The following is a 20,262-nucleotide window of genomic DNA, read 5'->3' as shown; positions in this document are numbered from 1 at the left end:
CACTGTTTTAACTAGTTTATATGCATATTCTGTTAATATTATTATAATTTATAAGTATATGTGTGAGCCGTCGTCGGACTCAAGGAATGTGCTGATGAAGCCTCGATGGCCCGACGACCGGCCTGGACGCCTCGCGCACAGAACGCGAGTGCTGCAGTCCAGGATTGGAGACAGAGCATTACGTTTGTACAGAACATTCAGAGCCTTTTTCTTATTAATATAGTTGTACGTTTAATTTTAATTAAAAATACAGAAAGTTAACCAGTCCGAAAGTGTTTGTGAAATTATTTGTGAGGACATCTCAGGATCGTCCATAACAATTGTTTGTCAAAATTTAAATCCATCAGTTGCTTATTTTTATTTAACACTAATCAATTAGTGGACATGTAATAATAATAATAATTATTAAGTACCTTATTTTAAATTGTAAGTGTTTATTTTTATTAATTATTATATTACCTGATTACCTCAAAATTCGAACCCTACTACTATTATTATTAAGCAGAGTTATGAATTATTTTGATTATAGGTAATTACATATTTTATTCTATTTAGAAACTTAGGTAATAACTAAATAACTACATAGAAATTCTAAAAGGAACAAATAAGAATAACAGTATGACTTATAAGGAATTGGTTATAAAATCATTATCATAAAAAAAAATATTATTAAAGTACATTGATAAATAATAACACATGATAATATATTGATATATACACATAATATTATAATGACAACGGTAAATCAAATAGTATCAACCATAATACAATATGTTACCTAATATAAATAAATAGTTTTTCTAAAAATAAACAATTCAAAAGTTTAACTAACGTTTTTGGTTGGCCTAAATAATATTCTAACAAGTAGGTAGTAGGTAGGTACATGAAATTAAAGGGTTATACCTATCTTAAAACTTAAATTGGTAACACGTCCGTAGGAATGAAAACGTATCAAGACATATTATTTAACAAAAACAGTAACAGTTTCATGAAAAAAAATGTGGAACCACAATATTATTATACAACGTGGTAATGATCACCGACAAAACAGATAATATTTAGACTTTTAGATATGATAAACACAATAATAAATAAATACAATTTATGTATCTAGTTATGATTACAAATAGACCGAAAAAATAAAGTTAGAGCAAAAAGAGAATAAAGTCTTTAAGACAACGATTATATTTAATATAAAACCCTATATATATAATTTATAAATGAAATGATAGTTTTAGATGGACGACTCTCTATGAAGCGTATTTAATAATACCCGAGATGATACCGATATAGGTTCATCTATTACCGGTTTGATTGTTTTAGATATTGTATGTTTATTTGTTAAGATTGCAGCTCCTGTTGGTGTTAAAGTTGTTGTAAATGTTGCCCTTGAAATAGTAGTTGTATTTGGTGTTTGATTCGGAGGTCGGTTTAATGACCATTTGTAATTGCTGTTCATGGTATTGAATTTTGTTTGTGGTAGTTGATCTTTCTGTGGCCTGTTACCACCAACTGATCTATCTATAATAATATATAATATGAAATGCATTTATGAATAAATAAATAAATACGTACATACATTGAGTTATTATAATTTAAAAATGGATATTATTCGTGCATTCAGTTTAGTTTTCTGAAATCTCGTCAGTACAACGCTTCTATTAAAATAATATACCTATTAGGTACTTATATAGAAGTATAAAATATGTACAATCCAAACGTAGGTATTCAAAAGTTGTATAATTGTAATTTTATTGTAAAGTTGGATGACTCAAACATTAAATTTAGTCACGATTACAGAGTAACGTTTTTTTTAACGAAATATGGTCACCATTGTTCATTTTCCGTGGATAAAAACGTGGATGTATCTAATTTAAACAGGAAAAAAATAACGTTAATTGTTGCCTTAATTGGCGATTCACGTGAACATATTTTGGTTTTTAGCGATAATTACCAATGATGGTAATAGGTGAATAATATTTACGACTAGTCATATTACGTACTTCTATCTTCTTAATTATTATCTATTATAACATTATATTATATTATATACTTTAATGCTGAATGGCACTAAGTACAAATTACTGCAGGAAGGAGGTAGCATGACTGGCTGGCCACGTGAATTGACATAGAGACGAATAATTGCAATAAACATAATGATAAAATATAACATATATAGTCGGTAAGAGAAGTGCGATGGAAGACGAGCAAGTCCGTCATTTATCAAGCAAATGTTTCTTTTTGTGCTAGGCTGATGAACATAATAATATTATACTTACGCATGGAACTGGATAAGAGGTTTGCCAGGAGGAGTGACTATAAAACGAGGATTGATATCGAAGAACAACAATTATCTATCGATAACCGATGTATAATATATAATATGGTATAATATTCTTATTGGGGTGAAAATTACAATATATTGTAGGTATCATTGAATACTGATCTGTAACTTTTATTATTTTTAAATGATAATACCTCCCTTGTTGGATAATGTATAAAGCAAATATGATAAATAGGTGTATACCGGTATCAGCCAAATGCAGTGTCGTGGCCGTCGACATGACGATGTCCGGCCCTCTACCGTCGTCGCGTCGAGGGACGGTCAAGGCGTTGCAGTTGACGGCGGACATGGCCACGTCGGTGGCACGTAGTGCGTTGGCGTCGTAGTTGCCATCGTACTCGTTGCAAGCCACCGGAAATGCGGCGGACAACGGTAGACTCACCGCTTCCGTCTCCGACGCGTACTGCACCCTGCGAGACAACGGTTGCGCATGCAGCAGTGGCGTGCAAGCCCCCGATCGGACGTCGTCGGACGCGGAAGTCGGCATTTGTCGCAATCGTCGCTGACGCTGCTGCTGTTGTTGTTGCTGTAGTAATTGACGCTGTCGCTGCTGCTGCTGCTGCTGTTGTTGTTGCTGATGCTGTTGTTGTTGTTGTTGTTGTTGTTGCTGTTGCAGTAGTCGTTGCTGCTGCTGGTTGGGGTGCTGTTGTCGCATGCCATTGACGTCGGTGACCGATGGCGCGGCGTCCGCGACCTTCAGTTGCCCGACCACAGCGGGTTTTTCGGTACCTTCTTGGGCATCACCGCCATCAGCGCTGTCTTCACCTCCTCCATTACATCCGAGTCCGTACGCGATGTGGCCGCGGTCGCCACGACGGTCGCCGTAATTTTGGCGGCGGTACAGTATTGCCACCACGCCACAAATGCCGCAAGACAGCGCCGCGACTACGGCCACCAGGACGGCCGTCATGGCGGCAGAAGTGGCCCGCCAGCGTTTGTGTGGAGGCCGGGCGCGGTCCTCGTCCCAATCCGGTTCCGGGCCGGCGGCGGACGGCGGCAACACCAAAGAAAACGCATCTACCAGCGCGACGGTGACTCGGCGCCACGCGTATCCCAACGCCGATTCTTCTGCGGAACAAAACACAATAAATTAATGGCTATATAGCGATGATTCACGGTCGAGAGGTAATCCTGCAATAGCTTGGCCATATCATTACTTTAATAGATGTTACCGGAACACCAGCTGTATGATAATAAATATATAAATAGTAATTATAGGTATAGTAGATGGAGTATGTGATGCAAACAATAAATAAAAAAGATTAATTCATATGGTATTTAAAAAGCGAATTTAACGAATGCCGGTATATTCAGATACCTATAGGTACTATAGATGTATCCATATTTTTGAGATTTAATCATTAGTACAATATAATTAATCTTGAATTTAAATTTAACTCTCAGAAACTAAGATTAAAAATTTAATAAAATAAATTCCAGAATTTTAAATGGGTGACTATATATCAATACAACGATGCATAAGGTCAAATGCTTTCAAATATTAATACATTACGTTACGTCTTACGTCGTTACGTTCATTGCTTAATAATGTATAGGTACCTTTTTGTAAATCAAAATGTATTATGTATCGCAAAGTTGGCTATTATAATTGGGCAGTTGACATGTTAAAACAATACCTAATAATAAATTATATAGTATAATTTAGTTACCTATAGGACATAGGTATATTATTCATATTTCCTTTATTGATCAATTAAATCAAAATATCGTATTGTATTAAATTAACAAAGTAACTAGGTGTATGTATGAATTATGATGGTCTATAAATAATAATTATCTAATATTGATTTGAAACATTTATTCGGTACCTATTTAAATATTTCTTAATAATTTTATGTTGCAATATTATTGGTTTCTTTTCACATTTGTCACTAAAATTAAAAAAACGAAACGAATAAATGAGTGGTAAAGTACCGGTTCTTTATAACAGGTGAATCTAGACCCAATTAGTATTGTAATTTATGTCTAGAACGAATTTTTTTTTCCAAAATTATGTTATAATATTGCACTACTACAACAATATTATGGTAATTTTTCAAATAACTACCAATAAAAAAATAATAATAATAATACCAAAAGTATTCAAATATTTATGAATAAGATCTCAAACCATCAACTATAGGTACTTAATATGGGTATTAAATAAATTGTGAGGCAGGTATAGTACAAAATATTTCAAAACACACCTCAAAGAAATAAATCATAAAATAATAAAGTCTAAAAATACTACTATGGTAGGAGAAAGTTGTTAGACTACCCTGGGGATAAAACATAAATCCTAACATAATAAATTGATTGTATTTGCATAGAAAAACTATAATAAAATAAACGATAAAACACCAAGTTATACATAATATTGTTATATATTTTGATACTGATACGGAATTAATATATATATATTATATCCAATATATATCTAATATATATTATAATATTAAATGTAATGTATATAACACATAAAATGTTAAGTACCTATTCGCAGTGGCGCATAAAGGTAATTTAAGAGGACATGTAGTTTTAAAAATTAGTCACCCACCCACCCAATTTTTTATTTATAAAAAATATTTTCACTTATTTATAACTGTAGTTCAAAAAAAATAATTATTGTGGACTATAGTTTATGTTATAAATTTATAAACTTCCCTATGAAACCTGTATGCAGTAATATACACCCCACTTCCTCGAGAACACATGCAGTTGCATTACTCGCTAACCTGCCTCGTCGCCACTGCCTATACGTATTGTATACGACTGTTTGGCAAGAAATAAGTGACTTTTATATCTTCTATAAACAACGTTAGGTTGAGTTAAAACAACAATTGACAACGTTTCGCACAAATATTAGAAACTATATGATTATTAATCATATGCAAATATCGTAAATAGTAGGTACGCTGCAGTATGCATCTGCAGGTTAGACAGGTACCTATATAAAATAATAATATATTATATTATCATGATGGTTAGTTAATTTAATGGTTTTCAAGTTACGTAATGAAATTTAGACTTTTATCCAAATAAATAATAGATAATAACAGGTAAATAGCCCGAAATACACTAAATATACAGTAACTACTTCGAACTATATGAACATTTAAAACCTACTTAATATCGAAACGTCATGAAAATTATCTCAAAAAACGATTTTCAAAAAGATTGATTTATTGTTATGATAATATTATTAAACCAACACAACAGGGTTATACATTTGTTGTTATAACAATAATAAAATATACTAATTTCATTAAAAAGAAAATAACTGATTCTCAAATATTATATTTAAATATTTGATGTCATTGTTTATTATATATTTATCTAGTTATATCTATTATATCTACTTACCCGAACTAAATATTTTTAATTTTTATATTATTCTAAAAAATTTACTTTAATCATTATTTTAATTGTCTTTAGTATAAATTTGATTTATAAAGTGAGGAAACATAAGAAATAAAAGTATTACCTATGTAGTCGTTGGTTCGTTACCCATGATAGTAGGCGCGTAATATTGTTACCTATACCTAATCTTGACATATTTAAATTTTCAAGACGAAATGCAGTGGTGCACTGATGAATTACGACAGCATATGCAATTAACAAATAAGTTCCTCCACGACACCATTCATTCTATTTTTAATATTTAAAAATATATTATCGATATGATAGACAATTTTATACAATTTTTATTAATTAGTCCAGAACAGACAATCTGATATTGCAAACCGGTTCTTATATGCAGTTATCCCTGGTACACAGGGTGTTAAGAAAGTCTGAAAATTGTCATTAGACTAATTAGGAATGATAAACGATAATATAATATAATTAATGTGGTGCAGATTACATATTGTACCTAAAAAATGTGCAACAGTGTTATCTTTTATTTCGGCACCTATGTATAGGTATATAAATGTTACCGGAAATGTTGACATTTAGGAAATAATGACAATTCCTAGTAAATGTGGACAATTCCTAAAATCGGAAGGAAATGATATCATCGCCTAGGAATTGTCATAATTTCCGTAGTTTATTAGGCAATGATATCACTAGGACCCGGAATTTGATGATCTAAAAATATATTTTAAAACATTCATAAAATGACATTTATTTATTTTTTTATTTTTTTTAAATTATATTAAAAATGTATATTTTACTGTAAAAATTGATAAATATTGTTTCGATGCAAATTATAATTATTATAAATCAATTAAATAAAACTATATATTATAGTCCTTTACACCATATATAGTAGACACTATCGAACTCAAATAAAATGAGAAATGGAGACACACGGGTATATAAATAAACTTATAAAATTATTTTATATATCTGTGCGGAGACATGAAATTATATCAAACACGGGTTTATGTCGATTGCGATAACCGATTTTAAATACGCATGTGTGTCCCTGGCATAAAATAGTAAGTTTGGTGTCAACTGTCAATATTTTCCGAGATCTAAAAATATCAGGTGGGGAAATGAGTGATATCGATAAAATGGTTGATTGAAAAATGTCATGGATATCGCATATCGCAGTATTTTATTAAATAAAAATGAGTAACTACGTTGCAAATCATAAAAATATTTTAGAAAGCTTAAATTACATAAATTAAAATGTTAAAAAAATATTTGTTTATTTATTGATTATTTATTAAAGCGATAGTAGATTAATTAATAATTGTTTTTGATAAAAGTAGTATTTAAATTTAGAAAATGTGACATCTTTGTTTACTGTCGTTAGGAAATGATAACATATACTAGGCGATGATACCATTTCCTTCCGATTTTAGAAATTGTCATCATTTCCTAAATGTCAACATTTCTGGTAACATAAACACGAGAACAGTAATTAAAGCGTTCCCAAATTTTCTGAACATCTTGTATCATTGTATAATATAAATATAGTTTATACGAGTAGTATGCTTATAATTCCAGTGGGATGAGGCCCAGAGTGATATGAACTTCTCTTCCTTCCGGTCACATTTTTAACTTTTTCATAATCACTAGCAGTTTAGATGTTTATTAGAAATACACATTTCTATTACCTTTCGTCTTATCATATTTACATAATTACTTTAACCAAGTCTTACATATTTATATCTAGCAAGAGCAAATAGGTTACACCTTAAATGCCTTAGAGTGTAGTGATGAAATATTTAAATAAATCAATAAATCAGTTAATCGCTGTAGTACAAGGAAATTAAGTATTATCATTTACATAAGCTTTCATGTGACACTAGTAATTTACTCATATGTACCTACTGCATGATAACGCAATTTTGAATTTTATTCATAATTTTAATTTAATAAATATAGGTACCTACAATTAATAAATGTATCTATTAAATCTAAAAGGTTTTTTATATCTAGCAAGAGAATTGAAAAGTCAATTTCTTTACTAAGAATTAAAATAAAATTTAAATCGAATAATTTCATTTTCATTTTTCTTGTACACTAATAGAAAACTTAGAAATTAGAATATATCGGTTAACATTTCATTGGATTGGTAGTTTGGTATCTATACTTGGAGTTTTTTTTTTTTATACAACATAATACTTTTTTCATTCCTGTTTTTATCTCTAGTTATACAAATCAAAAAAAAGTAAGAATTTTGTTGAAAATCATGTACAGGCTATGTTATTTCACTTTTCAATGATTTGCTAGTCATTAATCATTATTTGGAGTATACCTATATTATAGTATTATACTATACAAACATTTATCTTTCGTGATTTCCCAACCATCAAAACTCTATTATCGATTATTACATTACTAAAACTTAATATTGCTAGGTACTGATAATGATTGAATACTCTAAACCTCTAAAGTTGAACTTAAACCTTTCTCTTTTTCAAATTTATACCTTTAAAAAAAATCATTTATATTGATAAAAAACAATATATGTATAGACACACATCAAAGTTAACCTATGCTTTTAATTTCCAAACTAATATTATATAACGATTTAAAAGTTTAATTTGAACTATCGTTTCGGTCGAGAAAGGAGGTAATGTTTTTACTCAGTTAACAGATTGAACGTTTCTCCCATTTATCAACGAAAACTGATTTTTAACTTTTATTTACAGAGAGAAAAATACAATAATATTTTTTTAAGGAAAAAAATTAGAATAAAACTACATATTATATATATATATATATATATATATATATATATAAATACATGATGTTTGTGTGTGCGTCTTATAACATGCTAGAACTTAAATAATAAAAAAATAGTAAAAATATTAGTAATCATCCGGTAAACGATTTTTCTTCGTATAATATGTTACGTGTTGTATGTGTTTAATGAGATGTATATGGAGTATATGGAGTGAAATTACGCTTCAAAAACAGTTACCCCCAGGCCCGAGGTGTTTAAACATAGCATTAACGAATGTGTACCTATGTATATGCGATAGTTGTGCGTATATAATACATAATATTATGAACGGTAAGTTGGTAGGTATATTAAAGTGTTGTGTGGCAGAATAAACGTAGATATTATTATGACGGTAATTCAATTACGGTTAAGTAGGTAGGTACTTAGGCAATTATTTAAAAGTTACACAAAAATCACTGTTCGTTTTAAATATTAGCGGATGCAGTACTGAAAGAAATTTCCTATCATGCAACCTAAAAGGCACTATATTAAACTAATATGTACCTGATGTATTACCTACATATCATATTGTCTTGTATTGTGCTCCTGGTGATATAGTAAAATATAGGTAACTGTGATGATCATGACTTGTATTATAATTTGCAGGTATTCGAAATTTTCGACTTGTAATTTGAAGATTAAAATTATTAAATTATACACTCGTTCACTTATTAAGGACTAAGGAGAAGGCAGACGAGGTCTAAACTTTTCTAGTCAATGTGACACCAATAGGGTTCCATTACACTACCATTGAAGTAAAGTTAGTTTATAACTAAATACTAATTATTTTTACCTTAATAAAAATATGCACTGCTGCTGTAGATTAATAATTATTCGACACGAGAATTTCATTTGAAAATAATTTGTGTATGAATTTCTATTAATGATCATAAAGTATGTCAAATGGATAGATGACCTATTAGATACGTATACCTAATCAATATTTAAAATTACTAATTAAATATTCTAAAAATATTTGTATAATTTTAATATTTTAATTAAAAAATTGTTTATTATCGTTTATTTCTATACACCCGCATGTCTGTTTGTTGTATGTTTTTATTCAATTATTTTCGAATTATACAAACAAAATGAATAATAACTATATGCATTATGCATATTACGATAAATTAAAGTAAAATAAAATCAAACCAATAGCTATTAAATTAATGGAGTAATGTAATCATGTCTATGTACGTGTGACACAAAAATAGAGAAAATTACGTAGAAATGAAGTGTACGTTTTTCCTAAAATTTGGGCCTAACTTTCTTAATTTGAAGTGGTGCTGCCAGAAATGCTAGTCTAGTGTGAAAACGTATCAGGTTCAGAGGTAAGCATTTTGAGGGTATGTGACCCATGGGTATATAAATTCATGTAAATAAAAAAAAATAATTAAAATGAAAATTACTTATGACGATATACTGTGGTTTATTACATAAACGTACTACAGCGTAGCCAACACCGAAATATGCGTCTTTTCATTTTACACAAAATGGAAAAAATATGTTTATAATATAATTTGAATAATATTTTTGTAACTTGCTGCGTTATTCGAAAAATAATGTTGGTTTCTCTCTTCTATAAAAGAATAAATGTTTTTATTTCGCCTATAACATTATTTTTATTAAATATTGTTATTTAATATTAGTTATGTCTGTAGAAATTTATGTAAACTATAATATGTATTGTATACTTCTACATTATAGGTTACCTAGATACATTTATATATAGTACGATAAGTTTTACTTTGAATACATACCTACTTATACACTTACCTATAAATACAGTGTATATATTATATTATATACATACATCGTATCAAAATAACTATTAACTACGAATAATAATAATTTATGATATCTTTAGCAAGCACCTTTAATATAAATAATAATCTAAGCTTAATTTTTAGTTCACTTACTACTTACACATGTTTATAAAAATGTACCATATATAAAATCCAATAAGTAGTTTGTTATTATGAACAAATATAGTATACTTAAAAATTATAAATAAATAGTTAAACGATTTATATTTCATCTAGAACTGTTTTAAGCTTGTAAAAGAAATGGATTTAATAAAATCTAATGATATATATTTGTATAATCAAAGAAAAATTTTAAAGAAAACCTCTTACTGTATTTAACCTCTGTATTTAGTTCCTATAATTTATACTATTTAGTAGATAATTATTAACTACCTACCAGCTAAGTTATAATATATTGCTGTCTGTTTTAAAATTTTTTTTTTCTAAGAAATCATTTTTTTTTTAAATTTTAACAACTAATGATATTTTACCGAAATAAAAACATGGTAGTAAGATGGTTACAATCAGTTATCCTGTACATTTCGTAAAATTATGATTTTCTAATGATGACTATTAGTTTAAGAGATTTAAACAACTCGGAACAGTATTTCTAAATAATTTCAAAGTTGGCTTAAAGTTAAATTGTTTCTAAATTAGTTACATGCCGTGCATAAGAATATGAACCACAATAAAAATACATTTTATTATGTTAATCTATTATATATACACTATACACATTCATAGATGCATAAAAATTCATTTTTATTTGCTTTAGTTTTTCAATAAATATCGTAAAAAATTTTCTATTTCAACATCTTGTTAATGTGGGGATTTATTTGTGTATAACATCATGCATTCAGATTTAAGCTATTAAATAGGTAGCTACATTTCAAAATAGTCATGATGCTAACTGGTGGTATTATGATTCAAGCTATTTAAAGTTTGTTTACATAACAGAACTTATTTAAGTTATTATTGCTATCCACAATGCTTATTTCTACACAGTAGGTACACATGCACCTAGGTAGTAAATTTAGTTTGAAAATATAAATAAGATTAACAACTACCTAAATCTATTTTAAAATAAAATAAGATGCATAGTAACTATAATTTTATAATACTCGTATTATTTTCAACAATGAAATCACAATTTTTAATTATTTATAGTGAGTTTTCAAAATATCCCACGAATATCATCAATATCAAAACTCAAGAGAGATCAATTATTCCAATCAACATTTCTTAGAACTTATATTTTTCTTGTAATAATTTAATAAAATTATTTTTTTAATTATTTTTTAATTGAACGTTAAATCTTACCCTTACAGTTAAAAGTAAGTTCAATATATCTACCTAACTAAATTACGATTATGGTGAAACGTGCATGTTTTTGATCGTGTTTTTATAGGTACCTAATGGTTACATTAAATATTGATAATTTTATTATTCTTCATCTATATACCTATATTTTAAAAGTTACTGCACAATATATACAATATGTTTAATGTTTACTCTTGAACACTTTCCAAAAGTATAAAACACCTCAGGGCCTGTTAGCCAGCTCTGTTCTTTGCATTTCGCGTAAGTAATATTTTATATACCAATAATATAGCATATAAAGTGTATATTATTATACGTAGTACCTATGTAGATACAAATGCGTAGTGTAAAACGAAAATTTACATAATATTTTTCCTGTGTCTTCGTTTTATTTTATAGTGTATGGCATGTGTAATAAAATAGCGGAATAATAATATTATTATCATGGGTAAACAACATTGTCGTACGAGTCGGCACTTCGGCAGACGTAAAATGTGTTTGACCAGTACAGCTAGTATCAATCTTATAAATTGCTTTTGGTATCCCTAATATCATAGAGGTTGTTGTTGTTTACAGGATTTTTAAACCGTTAACTAACGAGTATAAAAAATATTATACCTACCTACCTACCTACGTAGGTAAAATATAATCTACCTAAAACAATATATTTATTAGTTAGTTGTACATACGTAATTGTCTACTCACGTAGTAACCTAAAACCAACGTATGCCCTACACACTATCGCTATCCATCTATAATATTATTATGTGGAATAATAATATAATAATATAACCTCGTGCCTCCGGTCGTCTAATATCTCTCGTACACCTGCAGATACACAGTCATATATCTCACGTATTAAACATTTATTCTTGTCTCTTGTACAAGAGTCTATCGTACCGGAAACGCACGTATAATCATTTTACTGCTGTTCGTTCGCTGTCGACAGCCGCGGCGGCAACAGTGGTGTTAAAGGTGTTAAGGTGTATAATGTATATTATACGTGTTTATAAGCATATATATATATATATCCCACTACTTACACTCTATATCACCGTCACCACCCATAACAGATTACTATCTCCAGTTGTCGTCGACTGTATACGAAAATGATGCTCTTTTATTTTGAACCAACGTGTACACACATATTTTGTATAATACACACACTTGTTGTTATAATCAAAAATCACACATCGATAAACACAGCTTCCGATTGCACATAGTAGCTACTATTATCATTGGGTGTGTGTGTGCGTGTGCGGGTACAAACGCTACACTATAATAATATATAGAATATTGTTATGCCAACAACGCCTTCGCGGCGTTTTATACAAAGATTCGTACAGTCACAAAGACTGCGAAAACGAAGGAAGCGATACACGTGGTGCCGGAAGTTAGGAGAGAGGAACAAGGATTATCTCGGCTGTTTCCGGTCCGTCGGGCGTGCACGCCATTACACCAAAGCTCCTCATATTTCCCCTTTCAACCTGCGAGAGCTGACAAAAGTTATAATTCTTATAAATATATTTTATTTATTTTTCATTCACACTGCATTTATATTAAGACACATATATTATTATTATTATATGATTGTTGTTGTGCGCCTATAGTATGCGAGCACGCGTTCATAATATATTAGCGTTAACAACAGATAGTATAGCTGTTATCTATACAATCGTTTAATTTGGGTTGCTCGATTTTCCAGCAACTGATTTTTGCATCACTATTTCATTTAAATATTCAACGCATATATTATAACACACTTTAAACTCACTGGCGGAATTTTTGAGAACGCAAAAACTATTTGATCGTAGAGCGTGTACCATACACGCTGTAAATTTATGACGGTAATTTTTTTTAGTACGTACCGTAGTAGAAGACCAAGTAAAAAATATGTTTACCTACGTTTAATTTTACACATTGTTAAAATATTTTACCTTCTACACATCGTAAGTTTTTTAATTATTTTAGCCGTCAACATTTATAGTCCATGATTTTGTATATTCTATGAATAATAATACTTAACAAGTATTACCCAGGTAAGATAAACATGATAGTAAATATTAATTATAAATAAAACTTAATTAATTAATTATTATAATGTTTCTACAATTTAGTGTTATCAATGGATATGAATACTTTTTTTAGAAATTATTTATGCTTAAATATGCGTATACACAAATCAAACAAATAAATAAATAAATATTATTATTTGTTTTATTGTTACTTTTAAAATATAAATACTCAAGTCACTATAATAAAAATGTATATTATATATGAGTCAAATATTATTAATCATACATTATACCTATGCGTGTTTAAGTCGTTAAGGAATATATATTTTATATGAGCGTTAAGCATGGTCCTATTTCCCCAAAACACTAGTTCCTAGATTTACGTCTTGCCGTTTCCGACCAAAACGAAAAAAGGTACAACCGTCGTTTCCGCTTAAATATATATATATATATTTTTTTTTTTTGAAAAAGTTTCCGTTAAATATTGTTTGTAAACCAAATGTACAAAAATTTAACAACTAACAATATGTCAATATCATATTTTGTTGGTGTGTACACAACAATGAAAAATTTCAGATAATGTTATAACTTACTGTATATCATCGTGTAATCATCTGAAATTAATTTTATTTATAAATAATAATATAATGTGTTTTATCACAGAGAAATATTAGATTAAAAGTGCAATTATTAATCATTATATTAGGTACCTGAATTTAGGTACAAACTACTCTGCTGTATAGGTAACATTGAGAAAGTCATTAGGTATACCTAAGTGGCTAAATCACTATAACGTATGTAGTGTATATTATTATTGCCATAAACTTTTGATTCAACTGCACACTCACCGTATAACGGCGTGGATATGTTCGTGGTATAAATAAGTAATAGCCTAATATTAATCTAAATGTTTTGAAAATATCATATCAAAAGTATAATATAGATAAGTGATATTTTAAAATTTTTTAATTAAAATAATGTAATCACAACCATTATTATTTGTTTATATATCCAATTTCCACCACATTTGACGAATGTCAGATGAAAGAGAGTTCCATTCAAAATTTACCGGCACATTACCACGAAGGCTTCGCACCTACACTCCCTTCAGCAATAACTACGTCAAAACAATAATACATTTTTTTTTAAATATGTGAAAAAAAAGAAAAATAATAACACTCTTTTTTTTTTTTTTAACATAAAATTGATCAATTATTAATAAATTATACATTAAACATGGTTCATACATTTTATATGAACTACCTTGCATAATATAATTTCTTATTGCTGTATTTTATAATTATAACAAATTTCAACAATTATTTTGTTTTGTAGGTAGGTACCCGGAGAGAGAATCTGTTGCCGTATCCTGCTGGCTTGCCCCTTTTTACCATCATCTCACAGGAAGGCCTGTGCCTAAAACCTAACCTGCGCAACGAGCCCTCATCCCTCCCGAGAGTCGTACTCGGGCGCCCTGGTGCCAGACGGATAGCGGCTCCCCGGAAACTCAATTAAGGTTGATCTTTGGGTTTCAAGCGACTCGACAGGTGTTGTCGGAATGAACCACCCACAACCCTATCTCCATCTACTAAGACGTTACCGCCACAGCTCCCGCGAGGCCATCCACAAAGCCCTGGGCGTGCGTCGGTCGGACGCGACAACAGCCGACTAGTCATGGGGATGCAGTGCGCGATCGCCGGGCGCTCGGCGCAAAGCTAGTCTGGATACCATTCACCCACGCGGCCAGCGGTTGCAGCCAAAGGTCACGTGAAATGAGTGGTGGGGCTACTCCAGTGGGATTTCGAAAGCCAAATGTACAAAGAAAAAATATTATGGCTATTATAACTGACAATTTAATAATTCATTAGTAGATATTGCGTTTCCAGTGTTCCGTTTCAAAAGAAAAAAAAATAGAAGAGGTATGCCCCCCCCCCCCCCACCAAAATCAAGCACTGCATACATTTGATATATTTTAAGTATGCAGTGTTAATAAAATAATTTTTGGTATTTAATGAAATTGTTGAAATAAATATAATACATCGCTATTAAAAATACAAAACCTTAACCTTTTTGTATATTAATATAATATTTGATATACATAATGATAATTAGGTAGTAATAGATCAGTATAAAGTTTGAATTTTTTAGTGTAGCAATATCTATCAAATAATATAATCGATAATATGTTGATGTAAAATTGAAATACCCAACACTATATCTTATTAACGTGTGTCTCAATAACGATGAAGCCATTGTCAAAAATAAGTAAAAAAACTAGGTAAACCTACCTGCAGTATCTCCAATGTCGTCAATAATGTAGTTGGACCTGTCGTTGTCATTGATGTCGTTAAACGACATTGCTGCAACATTGATAATTCCTTTGATTATCGCAGATATGGTGCCCCCAAAACTGTTGTAAATCCTTCCTCGATATATTCCTGGTTCTACGTTGTCGTCAATTACGAACACCACTCTCTGGACTGCATTCTTAGTATCCAGATTATAATCATCTTTATTGCTATCCACAACGTCTTCTTCTTCGGGATCAAAATAGTAATCCCCATCGTCTGGTACATTGACAATAGTCTTGCTATTCCCATTATTGTTGTCAGTTAGGGTAACGCCGGTCACATTAAATGCAATAACAACTGTTGCATGCGCTTCTCCAGGTGTAGACTTAAAGAGCTGTAAAACGTAATTGGGCCGCTGCGAATGATATTGCAATGACGACGTGTTCAATGTACAAGTAATGCAAAATCGTGTTCTTCTATTAGTGTTGGTGACGATGCCTTCCACTTTGGTACCACAAGGATATGTTGTAGTTGCATTGGAATCTTCGTTTGATAGTTCTTTCTTTGATATTGACCGACAATCAGTGATTTCTTGAAGATTTTTACTGCCCTGATTGATCATTGTTTTATCTATAAGTATAAAAAAATACAATAGGTTGGGGATACATTTTTAAGTTATAGTGCAATTAAAGTAAATAATGGAAAATATTGTATAGGTATATAGGTAATAAGTAATAGTATTTTGAGATGTCGATAATGTAGAATAATTAGTATGGATATCTAGTTTGTCATTAGAATCTAATAACGAAATAAATAATAATTTCAAGCATTTTAAATTAAAATGCTAATATATTAAAATTGTTAATACATTCACAAAACATAAATAATAATGGTGTTTTAATATACGTTAGCTATAGCCTTATAGGTATACAAAACAAATAAATGAAAATTAATAAGTATATCAGTTTAAAGTTGTATGATATCTATTATATATTTATAACTATATATTAATGATATACTTTCATTTTAAATATTAGAATTTTATGAATGAAATATAGATTGTAATTTTATTAGTCTTGTATTAATATAAATAGTTTTTTATTTAGGAATAGCCAATAAGACTACATGTTTAAATCTTAAATTTACGATTAAAAATTTTTTTTTAATTATTTGTTTATGCATTTTTCATAGAATCAATAACTTTTTTTACGATATAATTATAAATATAAGATCGAAAAATATTAAACTAAATACTTCCAAAACGGCAATTTTCAATATTTAACTTAAAATAACTAATCATTCATCTAAATATATTTTTTTCATCTAATTTCATGACTTAAAAAAGAGGTATGTATGTTAATCTTCGATATTTTATAGAAAATTAAATGTAACTACTATAAAATATTGCGGTTATTCATTAGTAAGGATAATAAATTATATGTTTGACGAATTGAAAACTGTATAATATACAGCGTGCTTTCGTGAATAAGATTATGTTAAATGTTAAGATATTTAACTAAAAAAATGCAAAGTGTTTTTATATATATATAACATATATTTACCTATTTGGGTTGGATTGACTAACTAGGTAGGTACTTAACTGTTATTTATATTAATAAATCTAAAAACTCTTATAAGCGAGACCAACGCTAATGGGTTTTTTTTTATGAGGTTATAAGATTTACATTTTGATAATAAATTAAAAAAATGTTTAAATACGAAAGTGTTCTCCAAAATGTCGATTTAGTGAAATACTGCAATCTGCAGTATTTAAATATCAGTGTTAGTAAATATTTTCGTAAAATGTGTTTTTCTGTAGTGGAAATAAATAACGAATGTTGAGTGTTTAATATTTATTAATTTCACCTGTAACACGATAAACGCAGGGTTTATTCTGTATGCCCATTGTGTTGACGGCTCGGCATTCTAGTCGACCGTGAAGAAAGTTTGGGCGAACTGCGCTTGAAGAGGCTGAAGCTGCGGCCGATACGACTGATAAATACGATTTTAATACTGGCGTACTTGTGGTAAATGCATATGATATTCCACCATCACTGCCTTGGACAGCTGATTCCGTAAGTAATGAGTCTAGTTCTCTTATTGATCGCCCAGTTAAAGTCATTTCATTGGATTCAAGAGTGCCTCTATTGCGAGTTTCCAGTTCTGCTGGTTCGGGGTAAAATTTCCAATGGTATTCGATAGTCGGTGGATGTCCATGTCCTGCCCGACATCGGATCTCTGGCCCAGTGACTGCGTCAGTTTTTTTCGTAATAATATAAATATCTTCACGATGCTGACATACCGGGACATCTTCATGGTTTAAGAAACATACAATTATTAAAATATAATTCAATTTTATCAATATTTATAGTGCTTAAATTGGAGAAAAATTAGAAGTCAAGAGAATAAAAAAAAAATGTTCGTACCTCAATATTTAAATGTCTTTTTAGTTATACGATATTATTAGAAGTGGTACATAAAAATATTTTTTAAAAGAAAAGGGACCTTTCACCTTCCCTCAATCCAAGCACTGACAGTTTGTATGTTGTATCTAATCCATAAAATGTATTTAAATAAAATATTTTATATTTTTAATGAGTCCAAAATAAATTACACTTTTCTAGTTGTTGATTTAATAACGAGAAATATAAATATTTGTTTAAATAAACATAATTTGACGAGTAGAAAGTTATATAAAAATCAAGTTTTGAATTTATTTGACAGACAATTATCTATTATAAATATATATTACCTACATAGCTAGTTTTCAAATAATAATATTAAAATGTATTATTAAATTTAATAATTATTCATTATCGTTGAGATGTAGTAAAATATGTATTATAAACAATTTAGTTGATACAATTTTTTTTTTCATATTGATTCAAGAATATTGTTAATTTTTAAAATATCTTCTAAGTTTAACCACATGACAATTAATGTTCGTATAATAACTATACATGTAATGTTGAACACTGAATTACTTTTCATTTCCTAAAGCTTATTTTGATATCTTTACTTTTTTTGGTTGTTTTTACATATTTTGTGTTCAATATATACTAAAACTGACAATATTAACCAAAGGTAAATATATAAAACATTATATATATAAATATAATTACGAACTATTCGTGTTGATCTCATAGTAGTTGATTGTGAGGTATTTTTTTAATGAATATGTCTTAAATATCAAAATATGTTAATAATAATAATAACATTGTACTCACGTTTCACGTACAACCGAACTGTATTGCTAGTCGTTTTGTTGTCATTGATATCGTCATCGATTCCGTTTGTCGCTTGGCACGAATATTTTCCCGCTGCAGCGGTATTCACGGACTGCAAAACCAAACTACCCAACTGGCTGTACTGTATAACTCGGCCAGCCAGTCTGCTGTTTCTCCTGTCACCCCTTTTTTCTCCGTCGTCCGTCCTTCTTTTCTCCGTCTCTTGCGTCAGCCGAACACCCTACGTTGCAATTAAAAGGGGTACATCGTGTACTCACATAATTTATAATATAATGTGTGTAATTAGCTCTAAATAGTGCAAAAAGTGGTTGTTGGCCACGAATACATGTGAACGACGAGTGAAAACAAATTAGATCTGAATTATTATCGTGTTAGAATACATTTTAAAGCAATTCACTTTAAGAGTGGTTTGACATATTTCATGTATATGTATAGGTAACAATATACATATGGCCATCGATTACATCGCCTCTCGTGCACCGAATAATACGCTACTACGTTAATGGTTTATAGGTAAGTACCACAACTACCATCACATATTTGATTGCGTCAAGCTGCAGACTCAAGCATTTTCTCGAATTTCGATGAATATATAGGTACAGTATGGCGGACGCAATAATTTATTGATTACTAATAATCTCAACTCTATGCAAATCCACCATTACGTCATATATACAATAGTGTTGGGTAGCATAAACTAATAATATGCATTGATTATCGCCTACAAATAACCGTCATTGACATGAATAAATTATTCGAATAAAAGTATGAACGGACAAATTGATTGGCTAATTGTATGGTATAAGACGAAATCATGAAAAACATTATTAAGAATTAGTTAATGAAATGAAAACGTATGAATTTTACAGCTGTTTTGAAACCATAATAATATTAAATAATTACTGATTGTTTTGTATATTAATTGGTTTGGATTGTTGGTTATTCATTTATCTATTTAGATATAATTGCATAAGATTTCATGGATTTAGTTATTAAACTCTATTCATGAGTTGATATAATTTCAATTATTCAGCAGATAGATAGTATGGTTATGGTACCTG

At 29.6% G+C, this 20,262-nt stretch overlaps 1 protein-coding gene across 1 annotated transcript in view; it reads right to left on the bottom strand.

Annotated features, from left to right (window-relative positions):
* Positions 1-683: 683 nt before the first annotated feature.
* LOC107167940 (uncharacterized) overlaps positions 684-20,262 on the bottom strand; it is a 178,448-nt gene continuing 158,869 nt past the window's right edge. Inside the window, exons 10-14 of the mRNA XM_089216591.1 lie at positions 19,181-19,421; positions 17,820-18,263; positions 15,951-16,583; positions 2,528-3,412; positions 684-1,521 (exon numbers count right to left, since the gene is read on the bottom strand). Coding sequence (XP_089072717.1) covers positions 1,235-1,521; positions 2,528-3,412; positions 15,951-16,583; positions 17,820-18,263; positions 19,181-19,421 — 2,490 coding nt within the window. The 3' untranslated portion in view covers positions 684-1,234. The remainder of the gene's footprint in view (positions 1,522-2,527; positions 3,413-15,950; positions 16,584-17,819; positions 18,264-19,180; positions 19,422-20,262) is intronic.

This window comes from Diuraphis noxia, unplaced genomic scaffold, assembly GCF_037042655.1.
Source record: "Diuraphis noxia isolate RWA-SAM2 unplaced genomic scaffold, SU_Dnox_SAM2 contig0001, whole genome shotgun sequence".
NCBI lineage: Eukaryota > Metazoa > Arthropoda > Insecta > Hemiptera > Aphididae > Diuraphis > Diuraphis noxia.
Note: the sequence above shows the minus strand (reverse complement) of the source record. Positions and strands in the feature narration are given on the sequence as shown.